Source organism: Pyrus communis, chromosome 3, assembly GCF_963583255.1.
Source record: "Pyrus communis chromosome 3, drPyrComm1.1, whole genome shotgun sequence".
Classification (NCBI taxonomy): domain Eukaryota; kingdom Viridiplantae; phylum Streptophyta; class Magnoliopsida; order Rosales; family Rosaceae; genus Pyrus; species Pyrus communis.
Window position 1 is genome coordinate 2,655,703 of NC_084805.1, and position 27,794 is coordinate 2,683,496.

General features: G+C 36.6%; 3 protein-coding genes and 1 long non-coding RNA gene across 4 annotated transcripts; 1 reads left to right on the forward strand and 3 right to left on the reverse strand.

The window, feature by feature from the left end:
- Nucleotides 1–1,786: 1,786 nt before the first annotated feature.
- Nucleotides 1,787–6,255, reverse strand: LOC137728744 (TMV resistance protein N-like). Its single transcript, XM_068467500.1, has 5 exons — nucleotides 5,401–6,255; nucleotides 4,216–5,305; nucleotides 3,839–4,117; nucleotides 2,429–3,505; nucleotides 1,787–2,346 (listed from the first exon to the last, which is right to left on the reverse strand). The coding sequence occupies exons 1-5, from the start codon at nucleotides 5,922–5,924 to the stop codon at nucleotides 1,792–1,794; spliced, it is 3,525 nt and encodes a 1,174-aa protein (XP_068323601.1). The 5' UTR covers nucleotides 5,925–6,255; the 3' UTR covers nucleotides 1,787–1,791.
- A 3,860-nt stretch (nucleotides 6,256–10,115) lies between these two features.
- LOC137728746 (uncharacterized) lies at nucleotides 10,116–12,475 on the forward strand. The gene is made up of 3 exons (XR_011067939.1): nucleotides 10,116–10,241; nucleotides 11,172–11,250; nucleotides 11,820–12,475. It is a non-coding gene; the product is annotated as an uncharacterized lncRNA (long non-coding RNA).
- A 1,342-nt stretch (nucleotides 12,476–13,817) lies between these two features.
- On the reverse strand, nucleotides 13,818–20,124 carry LOC137729407 (tryptophan aminotransferase-related protein 3-like). Its single transcript, XM_068468353.1, has 5 exons — nucleotides 19,816–20,124; nucleotides 15,721–16,021; nucleotides 15,333–15,625; nucleotides 14,858–15,138; nucleotides 13,818–14,605 (listed from the first exon to the last, which is right to left on the reverse strand). Exons 1-5 carry the CDS (start codon nucleotides 20,106–20,108, stop codon nucleotides 14,358–14,360), a joined length of 1,416 nt encoding a protein of 471 aa, XP_068324454.1. The 5' UTR covers nucleotides 20,109–20,124; the 3' UTR covers nucleotides 13,818–14,357.
- Nucleotides 20,125–21,578: 1,454 nt separating this feature from the next.
- On the reverse strand, nucleotides 21,579–27,162 carry LOC137730177 (tryptophan aminotransferase-related protein 4-like). The gene is made up of 5 exons (XM_068469238.1): nucleotides 26,809–27,162; nucleotides 24,492–24,789; nucleotides 24,015–24,307; nucleotides 23,634–23,914; nucleotides 21,579–22,042 (listed from the first exon to the last, which is right to left on the reverse strand). Exons 1-5 carry the CDS (start codon nucleotides 27,099–27,101, stop codon nucleotides 21,795–21,797), a joined length of 1,413 nt encoding a protein of 470 aa, XP_068325339.1. The 5' UTR covers nucleotides 27,102–27,162; the 3' UTR covers nucleotides 21,579–21,794.
- Nucleotides 27,163–27,794: the final 632 nt, after the last annotated feature.

Here is a 27,794-nt window from a genome sequence, read left to right on the forward strand (position 1 = left end):
TTTGGTATCGAATTTTCGCCATCCACGAGATTCAAACCTAAGAGCTCTCACTTCCAAGTGAAGAGGAATACCACCAGACCGTAATACTGAGTGACAAGGAATAAAAGAACTTAGAAATAAAAGTAAGAAAAGAGAACCGGATCAAATGGCCCCCTACTTGATATGCTTCCTAATTTTTAGGTATTTTAAACGAAAAACTATTTTTTCAATTCCTTGCGGATTAGTAAATACAGGAGAAAATTTACATAATTACATTTGGCATCTAGTAAATCAACTCTGAAATAGACAACTACTAATATAGTTAGTGACATTTCTGCTCAATTTAATTCAAACCCTATAATGTAAAATATTGTTGTATATATAAAAAAAATAAAATAAAAAAAAAAAAAAAAAAAAAATCAACCTACGGTTTGAACGGTTCATCCGGTTAGGTCTGTAGGTTTATTTAGGCCCAAACAAAAGTTGTTTAATAAATGGGCCGAGATCCATTTGCAACCCATACCTCGAAGTCCCCGTTTCTCTGTTCGCGTTGGAATTTGCAGCCCATTTTCGGGCGATCCAGCATCTCCGATCTTCGTCGTTACGTTTTCATCTTCCTTAACTCCTTCCGAGTTCCAACAATGGCTTCCTGAATCCAGCTCCATCGTCTCCATAGTCAACCTCAAAGATCCCAGAACGGAGCTTGCTCTTTCCATCCTCTTCCTCTCTCTCAACTTCTCCTCTTTTCTTCGTCCTGCTACTGCTAGAGGCGGCCTTCATACTTCTATCCTCCAGGTCCCCATCTTCTCATCTGTGCAATATATATATATATATATATATATATATATATATATATATATATGTATATGTGGATGATAAACTGGAGGCTTCTGTATATGCTTGGGTAAAAACTTAATCTTGTGGAGTTCGAAGAAACAGAAAACAGCTTCCAAGTCTAGCACTGAAGCTGAGTTGCCTTGGTTAAGTTCGTTGTAGAATCTCCTAAGATAACAGATTTGGTGTGATAATTTTTCTTCCATTGCCTTAGCATCCAATCCAGTTTTCCACTCATGAACCAAGCACTTAGAAGTTGATTATCATTATGTCAGGGAGAAGGTGAGTAGAGGTGAGCTACTATCTGTCAGCTTGCCGGGGGATGTTAGACCAAGTCAGACTTCTAGTTTCCAGTCATACTCTCAGGTTTGTTATCTGTGTGATTCATCCTTATCTCAACAGAAGTTTAAACTTCATAAACTACCGTGTAAATAGGGTTTTGAAAGGGTACGCAAATTCAGCTGAAAACCTACCGTTCTAAGTTTTACAACTTCTTGTTCAATGATTTCAGGAAAAATACTCTCAATGCTTAGTTTTTGCATCACCAAAGCCAAGTTTAAATCAAACCAAAGTTGTTGAGCAAAAAGTGTTGTTTCCTTAGTAAGGTTTCTGTTTCTGGACTACAAGTTTGCATTAGTTACAAAATCAGACAGAAACAAATCAATTTCTGCCAGAGTACAGAAGTTTGAATTCAACCCCTGGTTTACATGTTAACGCTAATGGCGTCTTCAGAAAATGAACCTTAAGATCTGGACTGACAGAGCATCCCCTATGGTGTCGCGAGTTTCCAAGGTACCCACTTGCTGCATTAGGCAAGATGATCAGATTGTTAATCAATCTTCTTAATGCCATCTTAATAAATAGCTCGAGAGATTGATTACATTGACTAAGATGTCGAAACAAAAAATAATTTTGATGACAATTAAGCTGATGTGATGAATCGATGGTTACTTACTTGCATGTTTTGTGACATGGTGACTAGTTACAACGCCTTTTGCGAATTTTTTCTGTGTCGTTGAAGCTAGCACTTTCAGGTTCACTTGGAGCTGCCTCGTCATGATATTCGCGTGTTCGTTTCAGTAGTTTTTGGTTGAGTTCTTTCAAATCTTGCTCGTACACCAAACGAGCCCCACACTTCTTCACCATATTCAAGTCTGCTTTTAGTTGTCCCTTGATATCAAAAAAATAAGTTTCGAATAAACACTGTTCCTGAAGACAATCTTCACGACGTTGATTTCTATAATGACGCAGATAAAATACCCAAAGATGTTTTGACACAACAGACCCTATGCGGTTGATCAAAACTCTATGGCCAAAATGTGCATCTGAATACCAAATTTCGAATCTATCATAATGACGAAGGGCAGCTGGATTTGCCAAGTTTTGCTTAGGGTCTTGAAAAACAACACAGAAGGCAATCCCAAGCCAGTTGGTACATGATGGTGGAGGAAGCTCCACATTTATTGAATGTCCCACACACTGATTACTAAACCACTCCGGAATTTCACTTCCAGGGATTACAACATTCAATCCCTGTAGCAGAAGAAAGATCAATTATTTAGAGAGAGAGAGAGAGAGAGAGAGAGAGAGAGAGAGAGAGAGGGAGAGAGAGTACCTGAATGACAAATTTTAGAATCCTATTAATCAAGTCTTTATCTTGAACCAATGCAATGCAATTCCGGCAAGTGACATAATCACCATAAAAACTGGATGGACCTGACAACCTTCGTAAGGAAGTGCAATTGTCCAGATTTACTCTTAATCCTCTGTTTGATGGAAGAGGTGGCAATTTTTGAAGGCTTTTACACCCCTCCAGATCAAGACTGAAAAGTTTAGAAAGGTGTCTAAAGCTTTCTGGTAGACTGACGAAATTATTTCTACTAAGATACAATACTCCCAGTAAGGACAAGCAGCCAATATCATCGGGGATATCTCCCTCGCGGAGATTACAGTTTTCTAGAGATAACTCTGTCAAAGAGCATAAACGATTTAGAGAAGACAACACCAAACCCCATGGAGGATCAGGGCAACTCTTTTCAAGTCCAAATAAGCGGCGAAGGCCCCACCCATCCCTTGCTTTACCATCCGATCCACAAGCGGCTATGTCAGAATTTGTCTTAAATACTAGACGTTTGAGATTTTTCATACTCACAAGCGGCTCTGTCATAGTGGGTCCCCAGCAAAGCGCCTCTAAGTGATCCATGTCTCCTGGGAATTTGTCAATCTTTGAGCATCCACTCGCACTGAGATATCCAAGAGACTTCAAATTACAAATCGCCCTTGGAAGGTTCAAGAGATTTTTGCAATTCCTTACATGCAATTCCCTTAGGCCAACTAGATGTCCAATTGATGAAGGTATTTTCTCAATTGCAGTCCCATCTAAGTGAATTCGCAATACACTCTTCATTTGCTGCCCAAATTCTGGAATCTTTCTCACATTTGAGCAGCCATCAAGATTGAAGGTCTCAAGAGAATCCATTTCAACCTCACGTGGGAGGCTATTAATGCTTTCACAGCCATTAAGAAGTAAATGTTTAAGTCTTTTGAGGATTGCAATAGACGGGTGTATCTCAACTAAATTCTTACAATCTCCAAGAATCAACCTCTCAAGATTTGGAATACCACTGAAATCTGGGGTACTCTTCAATTTATAAGAGTCCCTAATATCGATATGTATTAAGTTGGGTAAGTCCTGCACAACATCACCGATAAGGTTCAGATCATATAATTAGCTTCCACAACCTTAAAGTTTATTCAAAATAATAAATAAATAAATAAATATATGATTGTTTTGCAAATTAAATAGCATTTATTCTCAATGAATATGGAAGAAATTTGGGACCTTCGGGATTGTACAATAAAAAAATATCAAGCGTTCCTTGATTTTAAAACTCAAGAAAAATTAAATAACACGTCTATTATTTTAAAAAATAATATATGTGTTAAAATATCATTTGACAAAATCAAAAAGTGAGTATTGACTAGTGAGTAACCAATATTATCTTTTATTCATAACTACTCTTACCACTTTTCCCTCCCAAAGACGAACAAGATTGCTATTACGCATCTCAAGTTTAGCAAGCAAGTGCGGGCGAAAGCTGGTTGGAAGAAAATTAGAAGGATACCAACTCCAATTTATAATTCTCAAGGAACATGGAAGAAATTTGGGGCTTGAAGAAAATATCAAATTATCGAATTCCAAAAACCTTAGTCCATCCATCTTAGAGAAGGCTTCACAATTCCACTGGCGTACCTCTTCTACTTTGAGCAGGCGTAAGGATATGGCTTCAATTGCTCCTGTTCCCTAACAATTAAGGAAAAAAAGGACGAATTAATTTCATATAATAATATAGAGTCAAAAGAAATCATATCTTCTTCCAAACTTAGTATTTAACTTCTTACCGTATTCGTCGTGAATATATGATCAATGTCATTGTAAAGCCACAACCTACTGCGTTGACCAGGCTCTTTAGACTCTTGAACAATAACTGTCCATGCCATTTCTTGAATCAAATCATGCATCCGTATGCATTTTTCATGATCTTGATAGATGAGAGATCTCTCAATTAGTACATCTATCATACTACTACTAGAAATTCCAAAAGAATTATCTAGCATTTTAATTACTTCATTTGTGTACTTCCCTTTGTGGAAACATGCAACATCGAGAAAAATTCTCTTCTCCCACTCTTCTAGTCCATCATAACTTATTTTAAGTTTATCAAAAATTGCTGGATTAGGAATTTTTGACAGATTATCCCACACACTATTCCAAGTGTCTAGCCTTCTCTTAAACAATGCCGACCCCAAAGTTTCAAGAGCTAATGGAAGGCCTCCAGCATAATTAATGAAACACGTTGACAGTTCCCAAAACCCATCCTCAGGCAGATTTTTCTTAAAGGCATGAAGGCTAAACAGTGCAAAAGCTGCGCCTTTATCTAACACTTTGACATTATGACATAATGTTATGTCATGCTGGACTAGCAGACGTTTATTTCTAGTTGTAATGATAATTCTACTTCCCAGGCCAAACCAATCTTCCTTTCCAGCTAATACATGAAGCTGGTTTATGTGATCCACATCATCAAGTACAAGAAGAACCTTTTTGTTGCGTAAGCACTTCTTAGTGAAAATGATTCCGCGCTCTTCATCCCAAATTTCTTCAATCTTTTCCCTCAACACCGGGAAAAGAAGTCTTTTTTGAAGATCAACATTAGAAACCTCTCTAATGTTGCCAAGAAAGCAGTGAACTTCAAAATGATGAAAGATTCTATCATAAACAAGCTTAGCAAGGGTTGTCTTACCTATGCCACCCATCCCCGTTATCCCTATAAAGCGTACATCATTGACATCATGAGCTAATAGAGAACTTAGTTGCCCAAGCCCAAAATTAACCCCAACTAATTTTTGTGAGGAATCTAACAACGGGAGTGTAGCTTGCACTTTCCTCCACACACTCTTGATGATTTTTTGTATAAGCTCACTTTCACACCTACATGGTATAAAATAACCAATGAAAAAAACATAAACGAAGCATTCAATTTTGACTCTACTAAGACATGGGAAATTAAAGTTATTCATGCTTACTTAGATTCCTTCGAAGTCCAACCACAAATTTTGGACACTTGCTTTAGATCAGCTTTCCATTGGTGCACCTTCTTTTTGCCTTCGACACTGATCAACTTTTCTTCATGCTCCGCGAAGGCTTCAGCAAAACATCCCCGTTGATTTCCGACGTCAGATGGATCCGTCTGATAAAAGACCGGCAGAACTGAGTTCCTGGCTTCCATGCATTGAAGAATGGTTGTAAGTTCATCCAAGCACCATTTGGAAGAAGCATAGTTTGGTGAGAGAACAACAATTGCAATATGCGATTCTTTGATCGCACTTGGGAGCTCAAGATGAATACTTGTTCCTCCTTCAAGCTCTCGATCGTCCATGAAAGTCGTAATTCCTTGGCACTTGGACAATTCATGGTGTAAATGGGATACAAAACCCTTGCGGGTGTCTACACCCCTGAAACTCAAAAACACATCATACTTCCATCGAGGAGCTGATTCATTGAAAAGAAAAGATGCAGAGGCTCTATGGGTGCTCAATGTCAATGCCATCGGACAAAACAGTTGTTGTAATCGGGTATTGCAAACAGTAACTGAATGAACAAGTAAAAAGATAGAAGATCAATGTTTTAGATTTATAAAAAGAATTTGAAACTTTAAATCTTGTTTTGGTAATTACAAGATACAATTTTTATTCGTAACTACATGGACTCACTGCGGTCAGATATATCAGTGTCAACACATATTTGACAATTTGATTTGATCTTACAGTCTCCGTTAACTCAGTTTAAGTTGTTGAGTCATATTCAGTTACCAAAAAATGGGTTCTGCAAACAAAAACAATAGTCAATGAACAAGTAAAACAAAAAATGAGCAATGAAAAAAAAAATTAGAAACTTTAAAACTTGTTATGCCAATTGAAAATGTATTTAAGCAAAAGAGATTAGGGACTTAGAGAAAATACTAGAAAAACAAAATACAGGATTAACACAAACTTACACATGCAGAGAAAAGTGACAAACGACAAGGAAAGAAGCAGAAAAATCACACTAAAAATTCTCATAGAAAAGTTGTGTAGGAGAGGAAGGGAGGAAGGGAAATAAATGGGAGAGAGATGGACAACCGAGTATTACTTCTATTGGTAGTGGTGGTGGTTGGGACCACACGGTTTAGTGTTGGTGATTGTGGCAGACAATGAATTATTTCTTTGATGAAAAAAACTTAGTGTTGGTGATTGTGGCGGACAATGAATTATTTCTTTGACAATGAATTATTTCTTTGATGAAAAAAACTTAGTATGACTGTTTACCTAAGTATGAGTAAAAGAACCAAAATTCTAGGATGATCTATGGTAAATTATTTAACAGTTAAAACACCGGAGTATCTCATACTTTTGAGTATCATAAATTATTTAACGGTTAAAACATCTGGAGTATCTTATACTTTTGTGAACTAATATAATTTCTTGTGTCACTTTGGATTGTTTGTTTTGCAAATTTTCTGCGTTAGTTTATTGATTTCATATTTGAAGCTTCTGCACAACATTTACTGCTAAAAAAAAAATAAGCTGAGCCATACCTCACTTTAAACAAATTAAACTACAAATCCACTGCATCTAACCGCTCGTATTGGTTTCATTTGACTGATTTGAATGTTTCATCACATAAATTCTCAAAACCAAACATGTTTCATCACATAGGTATAAAGATAAACTTAGATTAAAAAGAAGAATACATACTAATTTATTGAAAACATCAGCAATTAAACATTGTCATCTAGTATTGAGCCAAAGATAAGTTGGAAGGACCTAGCAAGCAGCTCCATCACCATCTGCCAACATTTCTAATCAACACCATCACACAAGCCATCAAGTAACATATTGTTGTAGATAAAAACAAATCAACCTATTTAATTTAGTTTGGTTCGGGCGGTTTGAACGGGTCATCCGGTTAGGTTTGTAGGCTTATTTAGGCCCAAACAAAAGTTGTTTAACAAATGGGCCGAGATCCATTTGCAACCCATACCTCAAAGTCCCCGTTTCTTTGTTCCCATTAGAATTTGCAGCCCATTTTTCGGCGATCCAGCATCTCCGATATTCGTCGTTACGTTTTCATCTTCCTTAACTCCTTCCAAGTTCCAACAATGGCTTCCTGAATCCAGCTCCATCGTCTCCATAGTCAACCTCAAAGATCACAGAATGGAGCTTGCTCTTTCCATCCTCTTCCTCTCTCTCAACTTCTCCTCTTTTCTTCGTCCTGCTACTGTCGGTCCGAGGCGGATCACTTCCCGGCCCGCTCCACCACCGTAGCACGATATTCTCCGCTTTGGGCTTACCATTCCCTCACGGTTTTATTTTTGGGAACTCACGAGCAACTTCCCAGTGGGTCACCCATCATGGGATTGTTTTAGCCCCCTTCTCGCTTAACTTCGGAGTTCCTACGGAACCCAAAGCCAGTGAGCTCCCAAAAGGCCTCGTGCTAGGTAGGGATAGGAATATAAATTTAAGGATCACTCCCCTGGGCGATGTGGGATGTCACAATCCACCCCCTTTAGGGGCCCGACATCCTCGTCGACACACTTGCGACCAAGGTTAGGCTCTGATACCAAATTGTCACATCCCGGCCCGGAGCGGATCACTTCCCGGGTCCACTCCACCACCGTAGCACGATATTGTCCGCTTTGGGCTTACCATTCCCTCACGGTTTTGTTTTTGGGAACTCACGAGCAACTTCCCAGTGGGTCACCCATCATGGGATTGCTCTAGCCCCCTTCTCGCTTAACTTCGGAGTTCCTACGGAACCCGAAGCCAGTGAGCTCCCAAAAGGCCTCGTGCTAGGTAGGGATAGGAATATACATTTAAGGATCACTCCCCTGGGCGATGTGGGATGTCACTTGTATATTCCACATCGCCAACATCGCCCAGGGGAGTGATCCTTAAATGTATATTCCTATCCCTACCTAGCACGAGGCCTTTTGGAAGCTTACTGGCTTCGGGTTCCGTAGGAACTCCGAAGTTAAGCGAGAAGGGGGCTAGAGCAATCCCATGATGGGTAACCCACTGGGAAGTTGCTCGTGAGTTCCCAAAAACAAAACCGTGAGGGAATGGTAAGCCCAAAGCGGACAATATCGTGCTACGGTGGTGGAGCGGGCCCGGGAAGTGGTCCCGCCCGGGCCGGGATGTGACAATTTGGTATCAGAGCCTAACCTTGGCCGTGGTGTGCCGACGAGGACGTCGGACCCCTAAGGGGGGTGGATTGTGACATCCCACATCGCCTAGGGGAGTGATCCTTAAATGTATATTCCCATCCCTATATAGCACGAGACTTTTTGGGAGCTCACTGGCTTCGGGTTCCATAGGAACTCCGAAGTTAAGCGAGAAAGAGGCTAGAGCAATCCCATGATGGGTGACCCACTGGGAAGTTGCTCGTGAGTTCCCAAAAACAAAACTGTGAGAGAATGGTAAGCCCAAAGCGGACAATATCGTGCTACGGTGGTGGAGCGGGCCCGTGAAGTGGTCCCGTCCGGGCCGGGATGTGACATTGAAGGGAGGCGGCCTTCATACTTCCTACCCTCCAGGTCCCCATCTCCTCATATATATATATATATATATATTTGTATGCGTTTTATATTATTTGCTCATTTGGATCTGTGTTCATTTAGTTTCTTGGTTGTTTTTGGAAGTTGAAAAACTGAGATTACAAGAACAAGAAGTAAATTAAAATATGTAAGTATTTAGTATTTACCAAGCAAAGAGCGATTGCATTAGTGCTTGTCAGCTTGTACTCCGGAGCATGCTACCCGACAAGTACTTTTTTTTAAATTTTGTTATTTGAAGACTCTTAGGAAGAAAGGATTTTGTAAATTGATCCATCCAAAATTTATATATCTAATGTAGCTCTTCAGCCTTCATCCACATTCATTTTTTTCGCTCATCCAAATTGTTAAGCTCAAAAGATACATAGTACTCATAGGTTTTAATTCTAACAGGTTGTTCTCTATCTTAGCTAATGGATTCCTTGATTCAGATGCCGAGAAATTAGTCATTACCAATTCTTTTGTTGTTCACAGGTTGCCCTTGTTGCAAATTATCCATGGGATGGCACTCAGGATAAAAGGTAATCAAAACTGCCCTTGTCTTTTGATCTAAATTAAATTACAGGAAAGATTATTTTGCAAGTCCAGACGACGAGACATTCCAGTTCTTAGCAAGTGTATATAGTCGCTCTCACTACAGTACGTCATTGAGCAAGGAATTTGAGGGAGGGATTACGAATGGTGCTTTCTGGTATGATGGCTTGAAACAATATTACAACTTATTATAGGTATATTTTCCTTTTGTTTCTTATTCATCTATTGTTTCTTCAGACACCTGTTGTAGGTACCCTATATATGGGGCATGCAAGATTGAAACTACATAAATGGTGGCTGTTTTGAATTTACCTTGGAGATTAGTGATAACAAATGGCCTACTGCTAACGAGGTCAGGCATCAGTTAGGGGGGCGATTGTTTGCAACCTTGATATATAAAACTGTATTCTTTAGCCAAGCTTATCATGTATATGGGGATACGGTATACGCCCTTGGTGCAGCCATAGGTCCAATGGACCTTAGGGGCGCGGTGGGGACGGAACTTTGCATTGTACTGACTTTTAGCTCAGATCACTACAGGAGTCCTTTATTTTTATTTTATTGTCTTCCATTGTTCAGGTTCAAAATTCTAGGCACGAGGGAGGGGGGGGGGGGGGGGTGTGGCAATCTTATCAGTGTGGGTTTATATTGTCAGAGAGTTAATAGCGTTACATCACTCCCTTCCAAACAGGAGAAGCTCTATTTCAAAATCTAAATTTTCACCTCATTAAAGGGTTTTAGGTAGGGATCATATTTTAATGTCTGTTTAAAGAGAAGCTTCACTGAACACTTTCAGTGTCTCTTTGTGAAAATCCTAGGAAAATACTCTCCTGGAGTGTATCCAGGGTGCATGCTAATCTTCAAATTGATTGTTGTGCCCATTTTTCTATTGGTTAAGACTTTGGGTTACTTGGTGTCCTAACATGGCTGGTTATTTTCTTTTTGTTCTTGCTTCATGTCTTGATATTATTCTAATATCTTGTTATGTTTCTTGTTGCTAGACCTATACACGAGGCACAACGTTACTTAATCAATATGTTTTTTTGCCTGTTTCTTGTTTCCTATTAACGTAAGCTTGCTTGCCTTCTTGCTTGTTTGTGTTCTAGTTCATTTGTTATATGGGAATGTTTGTAGTTTTATATCCATTTGGTTAGGAAGAGTCACGGATCTTGTTGCCAGCCTGTCCTATGTTGGAGGCATTTTTGAATGATTAATAGGCACAAGTGACCTAGAAAATTATTTCCCTTTTGTTTTAACTTACTTTTTGAATGATCTTTCATTTTATTCTTCAAATTGAGGGATAAGTCGTTTTTCCTGTTATGGTTGTACAATATGGCTTCAGTTTGAGATGTGATATTGGACCGAAGTCTTAGAATCGAATTGAATAGTAGGTCAAAACCCCGTTGAGGAGCCTAAAGTATTGTTGGGATATTTTCCAGCCGTATGATTAGTAGAGTAAATGATAGAAATAAATGACAAAACAGTCTGTTTGATAAGTACATTTCAAAACAAAAGAAAACTGGATAACATTGGAGTGTCACTTATTCTTGCTAAACCTTTCCGTTATATCATAATTTGTTATACCATTTTGGTCAGTTAGCTGTTTTACATTATTTGATAAGCTGAAGAGGACTACATGTAAATCAATGGCTCATCTGTTTTGACTAACAGGTTCAAGCTAGCAGAGCATTTGCACATTAATTACCATCACATTACCATCGCTTGCTTGCCCCCGCCGGAAGATATGAAGGTATTTACAGTTTATATCCTTGTTCATACCGAGCTGGATGCTATAAAAATGAAAAGAGGAAATATAATGCAGTTGAGTATTAAAACTACTGGTATCATATTATAGACCACATTTCCATAGTTGTACGCTTTTTCACGTATGTCATGTGGCATTCAAGAAACTTGGCCTAGATCTAGAGAGTGAGTGGATTTTTGCGCCCCATCATTATTGAGGGCATGAAATGAGAGGATGTGGCGTGATGGTCCTTTTTTTCTGCTCTTCTTATTCCCGGTGTAAGCACGGCTACCGTAATTTTCGGTAATTGAACTTGGTTTCTTATAAGTTGACAGAAAAAAACTTGGGTTTCTTATAAAGAAGGGATAAACATGAAAGGAATTGATTGCAGCCTAATAACTGTTGCTTTTCGACAAAACATGAGTGTACAGTCTGTATCTTGAATCCTTGACAATAAATTTGTCGAAGGCTTTTGGAATCAAATGCTTTATGGATTCTGTTGTGGCACTGATTTCCCATCTTTAGGTGGCTTTTGATGCCTTATTTTTTTGTTGGATTTACTTGGTTGCGTGCAGTCACAGCTACTGCACCTGGGTATAAATCAAAGACGACATGTATCTGGTTGGAAGAAGCAGGCACGACAAATGGGGATCTTGTTCTCGATCCTGAAGTCAATCCCAGAGGAATTCAACTTCAAAGTGCCTGTGATTGCAGCTGGGGAAGTATGAGCATCATTTGGGGAACCCCTTTCGAAGTGTACCTGCTTTTGATTGTTATTGTAGGTTCCTTTTGTTTTTATACAGGAGGAGGACATTCAGCCGATTAAAACAAAGGCAGTTAGTAGGACCGAAAAGACCAGTTGTGGCGTAAGGATCGACTTTCCCATTTATACAGATTTTTTCTCTCTTTGAGAGTCAAAATTAAGCCTTCTTCATTAGGAAGAAAGTATCAGGGATGAAAACGAATAATGCAACAGCAAAAAAGGAAAAAAAAAGTGTATATTGCAAAACAAAACGCGGCAATTTTACAGATTTAAACGGCATCTCTGAAAACCTTTCGTTATGCACAGCACATAAGCAACATCAAGGTCCAGAGCAACTGATTTCTGTGGATGAAAACTGTATTGTTTGGACGTATTTTCCACTTTCTCTTGTAGCGCATGTATGTATAGTTTGAAATTTTGTGGACTTTGCATCTTTCCTTTCAATTTGTATTTTATTGTCCAGTTGAAGCTCTTTGCTTGAGCAAATTTCCGGCCTGTTAGCACTGCCAGTGCTTCCCCCGCATTGTGGGGAAGATAGGTGAGAGAGTACAGGGAAACACCACCCAGGAAAGTGCCATTGTGGTCACCCGTTGTAACTCTGGCTGGATCTTCAAAGGCAACTCGAGTCCATTGAGAAATCAGAGATACCTCTAGACCTCTGGCAATGCTTATACTCACAACTTTTGCCACATTTCTGTACACTTAAATCCAACAGCTCAGAAATCTTAAACTATTGCGCAATTGATTAGATATTTGCCATTTTCAATTGAAACCGGGTTTCAATTCTTCGAACGCATCATCGTGTTTGGCACCCCAGTGTTACAATTTTCTGGGATTGGGATGCCAAACCCCACCCAAGTCAGTCTCCCCGTATGAAGCCGTCAAGCGTTCAATACTGCAGCTTCGTCTTTTGGGCTTGTTCAGCATATGCTTGTGTATGTAGACCGGAATGCATTGAATTATGCTCCACAAGTTGTTAGGGAAAGGAAAGAGAGCAACAGGGTTGTGATTAAGGCTGGTGAGTCCAACGGGTTTGTGGGAGGAGATTTTATACTAATGAAAAGTTTGTGAATGATTTTAGGCAGATTCATGAGAGGGAACATGTGAAAAGGTTGAATCAGATTGAGACTGCTAGAGGGAGTTCGGGGGTGAATTTGGTGGGTAAGTATTCAATGAAGATGGACAAGTGAAAGAATGCTTCAAGGGATGTCTTGACACCCAAGGTTGGGCGTGGTTTAGCGGACAAGGTGAAGCGGCAGGGATTTTGGTTTTGGATGTGTTGGATACGCTACAGGGGACGGATGTTGCATTGAGAAATCATAGGAGAGTTGAGTGTGTGATGTTTGTGTCGGATAATTAAGGTACTGTGGATGTTGCGATGGAGGCGAAGTTGAGATGTATGTCTGAAGATGGTGGTTGTGGCGGATTCTAGCTTTTCTTGGAATGAAATGTTGAGTAGAAAGGTTAAGAAGGAGGCTGTTTTCGGTTGTGGGGAAACGGAAGGACCATCACGTGTTGAAGATATTGGACTGGACATACAAGCCAGAGGAAGAACAAAGTTTGCATAACTGGAATGGTGAGGTTGATGCTGAGAGTGAGGACGAGGAAATCAAAGTTTTTGTTGGTGTGTGTGTGTGTTTGCGCTTGCGTGCGTGTGAATGAAAATTTGTGAAGGATGATACTGGCAGATGGTTGGTGGGAACTTGACTCGGGATGCTGAGGCCATTTCACCACAATCATGTCGATGACACACGAATCTTTCTGAATCCTGGTTGACGATCATGTTTGCTACTGAGCCTGTGATTTTGGTCAGTCAGGTAAGTTCGCTTTCCTCTCCTTAGCTACTGTACTAGTGCTTCATGTTACTGTCCTTGAAGAAAATGGAGCATGTATATGTTATTTACCTTATTTCGCGCACAAGAAAACACAGACGAAAGGCACAAGGAAAATTTACTTTGTGGAGCTTTCCATTTGCGTTATGCGGTAAATATGCACCATATGTTTGTAGAAATTCAAAGTGACAAAGGTTGTGCATTGATCTCATTATATACTTTGATTTATTTCGTGGCATGTTCAGGGCACTAAAATGTTGACAGAACTGAGGAATTCTGTTTAAGAGAGTTACAGGAAAAAAAAAAGTGCTCACAAAGATTGTGAGGTAGTTATTTTGCGATCAAATGGTTTACATATGGTTTGTTGGCTTTGTCTTTCTTCCGAGACTAAATGGTGACCGCTACATATAGACGTACATAAGGGAGCACAAGTAGTGCTCTCCTATATTTCTACAACCGTACACAAGGGAGCACGAGTAGTGCTCTACTATATTTCTGCAATGTTTCTCTGTAGCAGATTATGTCACGTATTGACCCCCTATTTGAGAAGAAATAATTATTTTGCTCTTCCTTTCATCCAAGACTAAGTGGTTGAGTCGCTGAAGCAATAAATCAAAATCATCTTGGCTCCTTAAGAGGGTGAGACGAACATATCGATCTTCAGCTCCAAATTCAGCACCTGGACGACCATAAACATTCGCTTCTTGTTTCAGAACTTCATAGCAATCTTTATCCTCTTCCCTCTCGCACTTCACCCATGCATAAGCTGCAAATTCATTTGATCGTCAAAACATAATTTTCAGTTTTTCTGTCACCAAATCGATAAATCGTTGCACGCATACACTCGCGCACTTCTGTACGGTTTTTACAATAGAATATGTCATCATGAACGTTAAAATCTCATTACCTTTGAGAGGTGCAACGTCCTATGTTTATACAGGAATTCTTAAATTAAGTATCCTACACACACGTACTCTTGCATGTTTCGAAAAGCACAGGATGAGTTATAGTACATTACCTGGTGAAGGGTCTCTAATATTCTTGAAAAAGTTGCAGTATTTGGGTTCGAACTTTTGAAGAGTAAAGCGGTTTGACAGAGACAGGATGTTTGTCAAATTTTCCCAGCGTTTCTTCAAAGTATGGTATCCGAACTCAAAGATTTCCCTGCCTCCAGTTTCAAGGACGACATTTAGAAGCTTCAAAGCTCTTAGCTGAGCATCTCGAGAAATACCTAAGCTACTCATGAGTATATGCTGGGTCATCCTTTGGTACACAGACTCATCCTTAACCAATGCCCACCTGCACAAGGCAAAACATTAATATAATTACCTAGAGGGGCTTTACTTAGGGTTTAGGGTGAAAAAATTCAAGCAGAATATCTCACTGTTAAATTCAATAGATGTAGAAGCATATGTTTTTTATTTATATAACGATATATTTACAATAAGGGTGGGGAGAATATGGAAGAAAATGTTGGTTAGTTTGTTACGTACCCGAATCTAGTACCAGCATGGCCAGTGAGCTTAGAAATTGTAAATATCATGAGATCGTCATCCGCTGGAGCAGGAATTGCTGTAAAATGTGGCCAGTAGTATACACGATCATAGATTGCTTTAGCATTCGGGCCTTGAAAAATTGCCTTCTTCAGCTGCCCATCTGGATTGTTTGGTGAGGTTACAAACTCAACAACATTTTTAGTAGCATCCGAAGTGTTCTGCAGCAAGGCAGCATCTCCTTGAAACATATAGTCCATTGATCGGAAAAACTCCGTTTGCATTTGGTAAAGCTGTGAAAATTCACATCGAAATCATGTATATCAATATTTAATAGTTTTATTCATTATAAAATTTGCTCGCTGTAAATTCAGAAGTCGGATCTTACACTGTAATAAGGAATTGAAGCTACAACACTTGAAGGTGAAGAGTTGAAGTTATTGGAAGTCGACAGCGCGTTAACTGCAGCATTGAGAAGTTGGGTTGAGCCAGCACCAAAAACAATGTATCTCCCTTCAGTGACCGCATTTCCGACAATGGTATGAATTTCGCGGATGTGCCTCTCAAGCTCTGCTGAGACGCGAGATTGATCAGGGAAGACATAGCTCATTCGATGCCATCCTGCTACTAAAACTGCACTTTTTGATGCATGTTTCGTCCAAAAAGGCTCCAAGAAATATGGGTCCCCACTGCAACAAACAATTTTTGGTGGAATTTGAGCGTTTAGAGAATGAAGTTAAGATGTCAAAGATAATCAAACTTTGTTTTGCAGAACTGTCTGTTCAAGTTTTGCATGAAAAAAAGTCAGCTTAATGAAATCCCGTAAGAACTAAGCTATTTTGCGAAAATATATATTTAATTCATTTGAAAATTTTTCCCAAATTTCTCCTTTGTGCGTGTGATATATGCCTGTAAAAATAAGGCTGGCCAAAGCTCCACACAACACATAGAAGCCGAATTAGATGATAGAATTGGGAGTTGGGTGCGCGACGCTAATGTTAATTAGGCCGAACGAACCTTAAGACCATCCACAACCCTTTTGGTTAAACCTTAAAAAATTAAGCCACAAATTTTAAAGCCATAACAATTGTTTTCCTCCATTGATTATGGCTTAAAATTTAAGCCACACACAATTAAAGAATAATTCTAGCCTAAATTTTTCGTTAACTTTTTATAAAAATAAGATTATTATGTCGATTATTCTAATTTATTTTTAGGGAACTTTAACGAAAAGCTTATGGTACTGTTCATTTTAACGAAAAACCATATTTTTACACTAAAAAATCAATCATGGTACTATTCACTTTAATCTTTATTTTGTCCTTATCATTAAAACTCAAAATTTTCAAGTATTTTTCATTAGTTTTCTTTTATTTTTATGAAAATTTTTACCTAAAAATATTTAAATTCTGAAAAGTTGTACGCTTTGTTGATAATCTTCTACCAACTGTAAACACCTTTATAGGGTCTTTTGGTGTTGGAGATGGAATTAAACTTTTAACAATACAAGCCCACAACTCCTTAGCTTCTTTTTTTTTTTTTTTTTTTTTTTTTTGTGCTTATAGCATCATCTTTGCTAATAAAAACTCATGCCAAATAACAAGCAAGATTTTTATCACTTGACCAATTAGGTCCTCTAACATGATCTTTTGGCAATTTGAAAAATTTAGAAATAGAATGAAATATTTTTGGGAAGTGGGTAGAAAGAAAAAAAGGAAAGTAATGTATGAGGAAAGTGGTTCTTGTGTGGATGTTTGAACATATATATATATATATATATATATATATATGTAATTATAGAGTTTTAGAATGAAGTTTGAGTTAAAATTTTTTTTTTAATTATTTTAACCATTAAATTCAAAATCGGGGCGCCAGCTTTTTTTATCGTTGCATATGCTCATATTCAATCATACTGTTGAATTTAATGTAATTATAAATTTTTTTTTTAATCTAGATAGTTGAATCAATCAACAACCCGTTGATTGTAGTTGTTGCATGGCCGAAAGAGTTATTAGACTCTTGATTAGTGGCCGACAAAGCTGCAACGTTGAGTCGACTGTCAGCTTTGTGGCGTGCAATGCGTCAAATTTGAGGCTTTTTTTTTTTTTTTTTTTTGCAGCGCATCGACGTGCATGGCCGGCTCGAGCGAATTAAGTCAGGCTTAATTCTTAAGTAGAATCTCGCCCAAACATTTATCTTTTTGCCATGGATTATTTTAGTCCAATGGTTTCAAATGGCTTGGTTGGATATAAGTCTAATTTTTTGAGTTAACAGTAAAAATAGTTCACTTTATTAAATAAGTTCAATTCTTTAAATTTAATTATCAACTCTTCAATAACAAGATTTAATATAAACAACAAATTTCTTCTTAATTATTATTATTTATTTAATTTTTTGTTATTTCTTGTTCTCGTCCTACTTTAAACCACATTTATAAATTTTATTTTGAATTTTAGAATCAAACTATATGATAGAATAATTGTATTAATCTACCTATATGACATATTCTTTATTATAATCAACATGTTACAGATTATTGTATCTTACTTGTAGGTATATTATATTTTTTCTACCTTTTAGTTAAGTTTTATATCTCACTTATAGGTATAATATACATTCATATATTTGTTACTTGAGTTAGGATATATTGTTTGTAGATAGATTTATGTTAGTGTATTTGTTTTTTTTGTTTTTTTTGGGTTATAAGATATTAATTAGATTTTATGGAGTTGAAAAATGCATAATTTTAGAAGATTTAATTGATTTTTAATATTTTTAAAAAATATAAAATGAATATAAAAGCAACAAAACTATGTAATTAGATAAATTGACTCATTCCTAAAAGCAATTTACATTTTTGAACCTGAATCTAAAAGTCTTAATTTTAAATCAAGGGTTGGACATAGTTTGAGAGGTGATAGAATGCAGTTTTAGGTTGTCAATTTTAATAGCAGTAACAGAAACAATGATACACAAGCGTCATGGTATATATTCGATCTACACCAACTCTATCGCCCTAAGCAATTAACAATTTAATATTGCCATCGTTTGTCGAAGAAGAAAAATTTAATCTTCTTCCCATGGAAATTTAGTACAACTTTATGATCAATTAAAGATTACACCCATATGATAAAAATGAATGAGTATCATCTTCGGATCTTTTTTGTGAGGATTCTGAAAATTTGTAAATCGTGTCCATTTATTGTATATCGTGCAGTTAGTTTTTATTTGATATTATTTGTGTTCAATTTTAAATAAATAAAATTTAAATAATTTATTATCACTCAGTATACGATAAACAACCATAATTCATGAATTTAATCTTTACAAAGAAGATAGTAAAGGATTCTCATTCGATAAAAATATGGTGTGTCTATTATTTTAGTATAATAAAAGGTTAAAACTATTATATAAAAAGTTTAGAATTGTATGGCTGACGTAATACATGACACAATGAACAGCAATTTATAGTGGGAAAAGCGTTTTGGACCAACAAAAAATGATTTTGAGGAGATGGTTCCAGAAAAGATTCCTTTCACACGTACCAAACGAAAGCAAAGGTTACTTCTCCACTTCTCCTTGATGTGATGGTGACCGGCGATAAATTTTTCATCTTGACGAGACTTAAAATAATTTTACGTAAGTGATAAGAAATTTTATTTTTTAAGTTTTTAATTTTTAACATACATATTTTATTATTTGTATAATGATATATAATGTACCAGTAATAACATTAAAAAAATCTCTCGGCGACCGGCGACTTATTAGTTAAAGAAGGCTACATAGATGGTCGTAGTTTTTTAATTTTTAAACAAATTAGTTGAGTAAAATAACTTGTATCTATCGCCCACTAGTCTTTGTCTGCTTCTCTATCAATAGAAATATTATAAAGCATTGCATTTTAATAAGAGAAATTATTTGAATTTTGTTTCTGGTCATAGGAGGCAGATTCTCTCCTCCTACTTCTCATGCTCTCTCGTATATTTCTATTTGTGTGATAATTATTAAATTATATTAATATTTTATATTATTATTCATTTATAGAGACTGCTCACCCGATTTTCAAATATTGATGTGGTATCAAGCGGCTTCCTCCTTATCCAACCAGACCTGACTACCCTGTACCCAACTAGGCTTGACGACCCCAACCCAACTAGATGCGACGACGGTTCTAACTGGACAATATTCGTGTGATTAGAAGTGTGCGACCTTTTAAATCTTAACAGATTACATTTAGAGCTGTTCAAGTAGGTCTGTTGATTGGAAGTGGTGGTTGTTAACTCCAGAAAAACAGATTATCTATGATTTCTGAGTTCTTTTTCTTAGTCGGCCATATGCCTCTGAGACTCTGAGTTCAATTTTCTGAATTAGAAACTTCCTAGCCTTTACCACAACCTCTATGCCGTTCAGATTTCCTGAAGGGTTTTTAAACCAAAGTAATTAACTAGCACAGTATGTGTGAGTGTACACAGAGAAAGAGAACCTGTCAGCGTTTGCTGCACATCCAGTTAAAAACAAAGAGCAGTCAGGGCCTCCATAGCAGGAATTGCACTCACAAACAGGTTCCTTCCCGTCAAGAATTAGGCCATCTAAGTAGGCTCTTCCATGCCCTGAGCAAGAGATGGTTGCCACGTGCTCAGCTTCTTCTGCTGCTCTTTTGCTCCAACTCAGTTCCCAATTTCCACCCACATCCACATAGAGTCTGAAGCTCAGTAATAAATTAAACACTAAAGAAAATGCCAAGCACACAGCGTAGAAGCTTTGTGCTTTAGCCATATGTATATATTTTTAACTTCTTCCAAAGGCTCTTGCCTCTTGCAATATTTATAGAGCCTTAAATCATGTCAAACAGATTTAGAAACAGTAAGACAATGACATATTAACGATTTTTTTATATTTTTTGGGTAAAAGCGGCAGATTCAATACCGAAAAACACATTAAAATTTACAACGGTCCAGGTCCAATTACCAAAAAAGCTCAAAAGAAAGTGTGGACCCCCAAAACAAAAGTTTGAGCCCATAAGCAGTAAACGAAACAAAAAACCCTAAATTCCTAGTGACCACCTCCAATGCATTGTCGAAAAACTTCTGCCCGAACAGACACCAAAAATCCAGCCAAACAATTCTCAAAAATGACGGAAAGACGACTCCAACAACCTTCACAAAGCACCATAGATGACGGAACAGTAGCAACGAACCAAAGGAAGCTGGTGAGACAAAGTCACTGAAGGCAACAAAGTCGTCGAAGACAAATCCATGGGAGGTGGTGGTGTGATCATCTGCACAGGAGCTCTACGCACATCTCGAGATAATCGTGTCAAAACACATTCAAGGTAAGTGGCTAGAGATCCGAAATCAGATGGGATTGAGGAAAGCCAAGAAGGTGGAGGATGGGAAAGATGGGGAATATTAAAAAATGGAATTGATGGCATATGATTTTGAATGTTAAAGTAAACGATATTATTTACATTAAGATGAGGGGTATGCTTAACCTCATAATAAGCTAACAATAATGAAGTTCAAATTCACTTTTGACAAGAATCAAATTTAAGATCTCTCACTTATATGAGGTAAAATGAATTAGAGTATAAGATTTCCCCAAGTTGGAGCCTGGTATAGCCCTCTACCTAGCTAGCTCCACCCTTGCAAACATAAAATCCCTTATTTCCCTAATGTGGGATTATACTCTCAATAAGACCATTAGATGTTAATTAATCTAAGGGGTGTTTTTATAGAATATTACTTGGGGATGAGCTCATTCTTCCACTTATAAATAATGTATCTTTACTATAAAGAAATTCATAACGAAACCGTTTAATATCTTAATTTTTATTTGAAGATCATTCATACCAAATTTCATTCGAATCGAAGATTGTTTAATCAATCAAATATATCAGTTCGAGTTTTAGGTCTCGAGAAACCATCACGTAAACCAGTTTTAGGTTTTGAATTAGGTGTATAATTTCTCATAAACATTTCAAAAAATCCTTTTTTTTGGTACAATAATATTGGAAGCGGGGGAATGAAACTCAAGATGTTGAATAAAAGAATAGATTCTTTTAACCAACTCTTTTTACACAAAGAGAGCAAATCATAAAAAAAAACTTTAAATGATGCTAATTGATATAATCAAATGCATTATGCATTGTAACTATTTATTAAGGACAATGAAAAAAAGTAGCATAATCTATTCTATATATGAACTAAGGAATCGCATATTTAGAAAGCAATACCACAGTACATTATAATTGTAATCAGGGAGAAATGAAGGATTGAAACTTGAGTCAACGTCCAACATGCAAACAAGAAATACAAGTAGATAGACCAAGACCTAAAATGGTGACCGATACATGTAGACGTGCATACGGAAGCACGAGTAGTGCTATCCTATATTTCTGCAAACGTACATAAGGGAGCACGAGTAGTGCTCTACTATATTTCTGCAATATTTTTCTGTAGCAGATTAACTCACGTATTGACCCCCTACTTGAGAAGAAATAATTATTTTGCTATTCCTTTCAGCCAAGACTAAATGGTTAAGTCGCTGAAGCAATATATCAAAATCATCTTCGCTTCTTATGAGGGCGAGGCGAACATATCGATCTTCAGCGCCAAACAAGCTACCTCTGCGACCATAAACATTCGCTTCTTGTTGCAGAACTCCATAGCAATCTTTATCCACTTCCCTCTCGCACTTCACCCACGCATAAGCTGCCATGCATATAAATATTAGAGTAGTTGGGCTTGTTTTATGCTAGACCTAATGTTATACATAAAAGTTGATATCAACCCAAATTTCATTAGAATATTTTAGGAAAAACCTACATATTCTTTGTCTATCTTTTCATGATAAATAACTTACCATAGTGGGATAATAAGGTCAATTAATAGCTAGGGTTCTCATTTGTTGTTTCATGCCTACTTTACTGTCTATAATGTTTCTTGTCAACCGTCATTTTTCTAATTTAATGGTAATTTATGTGAAACAAATTGATTTTTAGCTTAGAAGCTATTTTATTTGAATCGTATATATAAGTAATGTGGATGAGTTTGATAGCAAATTTATAAGTAATGTGAATAAAGGTTTTGATACATTGCAGAAGCGATGTTGCTATGATTTGCTTACCTATTGATAAGGTTCAATTACTAGTTTTGGGTTTTATTTTTGTTTGTTTAAGAGACATTTTATTCTACCTAACAATAACTTTTATGTTTGACAAATAAAAAAAAAAAACTTTTATGACTGACGAGTTGTTTTTATGCATTCAAAGTATTTATGGCCGCAATTGCAAGCTTGCAAATTTAAAATGTATTATTTAATCAAATAATGCATTTAATCAAAATTTTTAAAATTGTTTTTCATATTTATCTAAAAGGGAAAATTCATCATCGAAAAACTTTCAACCCTAACATAATAATTTCTATAGAAATTAATAACCAAAATATGTTTTTGGGTTTTCTCTAAAATATGAGGTGCTTACTGGGCCTACTTCAAAAGGCCCCAATGTTATAAATGGCACTTACGGTTTTCTATGTATGTCAAAGACTAGCCTATGTCAAATTTTGTACAGAAACCCCATGTTATCCAAAAGTATGTATTTGAAAATAGATTAGAAAAAGAAGTATCACAAAATCATGAGCTAGTCGGTATTTTTTTGAAAGATTTATATGTGCTTAGTTGTGTTTCCTTAAATCGACAGCATCATGCATGTAAGGATATTTTTTTTTATTAACTTCTCATTTGCGGCTATAAAAAATATTTTAATGAAAAAAATATCAATAAATGTATGTGTGTGTGCACTCCTGCAAAAATATAGCTTAAGAGAAATGTTAAAGAGACACTCTCAAAGTGAAACTTTATGAATTCTCTTACACCTCAAAGTTTAATGATAATTCTCTTGCCAACATTATAAAATATTGTACCAAAAACATAAGGTGTCAGAAAATCTATGAAGAGTCCAACTTTTGAGAGTCTCCTTACACCTCAATACTGCACGTATTTCCAAAAAACATAGCTTAAGTGAAACTCTATGAATTCTCTTACACATCACAGTTTAATGATAATTCTCGTGCCAACATTATAAAATATTATACCAAAAACATAAGGTGTCAGAAAATATATGAAGAGCCCAACTTTTGAGGGTCTCCTTAGCATTTCTCATAGCTTAATGTTGTTGAATGATCCCAGGTTGATTTATTTGATCCAATATCAAATATCCAACGAAAGATAATGTGGACGTAATACTCAGCTAGGGGAAGCAAATTTTTTGTGATATACATGATGGTGTAGAGAGAATGTTACCTGGTGAAGGTACTCTAATTTTTTGGAAATACGTGCAGTATTGGGGTGCAATTTTCTGCAGAGAAAATCGGTTTGACAAACGAAGAGTACTGCTCAACTTTTCCCAGCGTTTCTTCAAATTGTCGAACCCAAATTCAAAAATTTCCTTGGCCCGAGTTTCAAGGACGACATTCATAAGCTTCAGAGCTCTTAGCTGAGTGTCCCGGGAAACACCGAAGCTGCTTAACTGTATGTAGGTTTCCATTCTTTGGTACACAGACTCATCCTTCACCACTGCCCACCTGCCACAAGGCACAACACTAATGTATCAATGTTCTCCTTTCAACTTGAGGCTTAATCGAAATTTAAACAGGGAACTTTGTGTATTAAACATATTATTACCCGAATCTAGTACCAGCATGGCCAGTGAACTTAGAAATTGAAAATATCATAAGATCATCGTCTGCTGGAGCTGGAATCGCTGTAAAATGTGGCCAGTAATATACACGATCATAGATTGCTTTGGCATTTGGGCCTTGAAACATTGCCTTCTTCAGCTGCCCATCAGGATTGTTTGGTGAGGTAACATACTCAATAACGTTTGCGGTATCATCTGAGATGTTCTGGAACAAGGCCGCATCTCCTTCAAACTTAAAGTCAAGTGATCGAAAAAACTCCGCTTGTGTTTGGTAAAGCTGTTAAAACTCAGACGTCAAAATGATGATATACATATATTGGCAGAGCATATGCGTGAATTATTATTTGTTTTAATTTGTACCATCTAAAATGACAATCATACGTTTGTACAATTGTTTAAAATCATAGATGGTACAATCATTTTAAATTTTGTATGTCGAGATTTTGGAAGTAAGATTTAACCTTGTAATAAGGGACTGAAACCAAAACACTTGCAGGTGAGGAGTTAAAGTTATCAGAAGACAACGCGTAAAGTGCAGCGTTGAGAAGATGGGTTGAGCCAGCACCGAAAACAATGTATCTTCCTTCAGTCACAGCATTCCCAACAACGGCATGAACTGTGCGGATGTGATTCTCAAGCTCTGCTGACATGGAAGATTTATCAGGGTAGCTGTAACTCATTCGATGCCATCCTGCTACTGCAATTGCACTTTTAGCTGCATGTTGCATCCAAAAGGGCTCCAAGAAAAATGGGTCTCCGCTGCAACAAAAATACAAAGGTTCATAAGTCAGCATTTCCTCTACCCAGTTCGTAATGTTTCACTCCCAATAAAACAGTTCTTTAATTGAAGTGACAAATTAATTGATATTGGTTTGGTCATTAAATTGTAGCATATTTTCTAAAAAAATATAATACTTGGTTCATTTGGTTGTGAGTATACTTTCTGTACCCTTACAATAACTGTTTGACACTTGTATTGTTGTACATAATCCTTTCGTTTTTAAAAGGATTCCCAAGTGTACATACATACATATATATATATATATATATATATATATATATTCCTTCTAGGAATCTCTCAATTTCAACTAGGCCCGACAACAACCTAGTCATGTTTGTGTCATTTTTATATTATATCCGTTATCTTAATGGATTTTGTCGTTTCAAACCTATTATCTTAACAGGTTTTTAACAAGTAATCCAATAATAATCTGATTCATTAACGGGTTGTGTCTTTCGTGTTGGGTTAACGAATCACATAAAAAACTGTCATGCCTAATGTATAAATCTGGCAAACGATATCATATTGGGTCACCTGTTAAGTGACCTGATAACGACCCAATTCGTTATGGGTTCTTAATGGGTTATTCAAGAACAACCTGACTCATTAACAGATTAACTCGAAACTCGTTATTTTCCTAACGTTCATATCCGGTTCATATCCGATTAATAGATCGTGTAAGAAATTGTCTTGCCTAATTTCAACCAACCATTTTTTTATTAAATGCCATCTCATTTGAATCTGGATCCTCTTTGTGAGGATTTTGAGAATTCATGAATAATGTCTGTTCATCATACATCGTGCGGTCATAAATTATTTTAAATTTTTTATTTAAAATTAAACACAATCAGTACTTGACGAAAATTGATCGCACGATGTACATAAGGGGACACAATTCACAGATATTCGAAATTCTCACAAAGATGTTCATGATAGAATCCTGTTGGGTCTCATTCGGCTGTTGCAAAAACAGTGACTCGTGAAGCCCAAAATTGATTTGGCATTATGAAACATTGTTAATTCAGTATTTGTTCCTGTTATATGGGCCCCAATGCTAAATAATATCAGAGAATCATTTGCAAAAGAGGGATCCGAGCCAAAATAAAAATCTTCCAATTGATAGAAGACAACATTTCATTTTAGAAGAACCATGTATATAAATGTTGGAACATCTTTCAGCTTCCTGTCTCCGTTGTAAAAAATATATTTTAACCTTAGTTCTAATATTTTAAATCTTAATCCTGGTTGGAACTTTGTTTCTGAAAAATATTCCAAACTTCAAGGGGTCCATGTATTTTATTCATTAATTTTAATAATATTTGGCTATTCAAACTTAAAAAGAAGTAATTTATAAAGAAAATTAATGAAAATGATTTGAAAACTTTGAGTTTTAACGATAAAGATAAAATAAAAGACAAATTAAATAGTACCAGGATTAATATTTTAATGTAAAAATATAATTTTTCGTTAAAGTAAACAGTACCGGGAGTTTTTCATTAATGTTCCTTAATTTCGACTATAGCCAAGTACATATTTGTTTTTATTAGTTTTTGTTTTCTTTTTCGGTCTCAAATTCATGGTCGATATTCACTAAGATCTGGAAAACAGAGTCCGTTAATTTAAAGAAACTATAGCCCCCTTCTGTTTCAAATTTCTTCCTTACCTTTTATTTTACAGTTGGGATTAACACTTTGGGATGATCTAGTAATTCAGATGAAACACTGAGAGCAACCAGCTAGCAGATATACATAAGTTCTCAACAAAATAATGGAAGGACCGTATTTAGATCATGATTCATGTTGCAGGATTTTCTAATATAATCCATAATTTTAACTGTTAGATTCTTGGTCAAACATACAATGAAAAAGATTTATTTATTTATTTTAAGTTTTAGTATAATCAGGAATTTTAATTGTTGGTAAATCACTGATCTAAAACCCCTACTAAATCAATATCCCAAACTAGAGAGAGTGAGAGTGAGAGAGTGAGAGGGGTACCCGTCGGCGTTTGCTGCACATCCAGTTACAAACAAAGAGCAGTCAGGGCCTCCATAGCAGGAATTGCACTCACAAACAGGTTCCTTCCCATCAAGAATTAGGCCATCTAAGTAGGCTCGTCCATGCCCTGAGCAAGGGATGGCTGCTACGTGCTCAGCTTCTTCTGCTGCTCTTCTGCTCCAGCTCAATTTCCACTCTCCTTCCACATACAGTTTGAAGGCACACAGACAGAACAATAGGTTAACAGCCATAGAAAAGCTCGCAACATAGATGCTTTTTGCCTTGGGCGCCATATGAATTTAGTTTCTGCTTCTCAGGTTCTCTTGCATATATTTTTATATAGCCTTATATATGCAAAAGAAAATATGAGAATGACAAGTTCAAAGCATTTGGAGAGAGAGAATATGGTGATACGATGGAATTATGAAATATGGTATAAATGCCACACGTGTGTTTTTGTACAAAAGCGAGTTAAAGTTGACTTTGGTGTGTTTTGTGTAAGAAAACTAACCAATGTGGATTTTGGTGAAAGCATGCATTGGATGAAAATGTCATAGTGAGGTACACTATTTTCTTCTTGTGCGAAAGATATTGTTGGACCAAATGCCTTATAAATAGAGGCATGCTTGTAACCTCATGACAACACATCAGATAAAAAATGAAAGGTAACTCTTTATGTATATATCCTTTGTATGATATATTGTATTCGTTTTGCTTCTATCTCTAGCAAATGTTATCTCTCTTACTTTTGCCACAGTAAAATTCTCACAAAGTTAGATCTGGCACGGTTAAATTATCACAAAGTTGCCTTCATCTATAGATAGGTATCATATGTCATTCAATTTATTCATATGCAATTTAGGGTGATTCCAATCCCGAGTGATCAAATTCTATTTTTAGTTTTCCTTCTATTTTGATTTTCAGTTAAATGTTGTTCTAAGGATTCACCATTAACGGATTTACACATTTAGGTGTCTTTAGTGGAA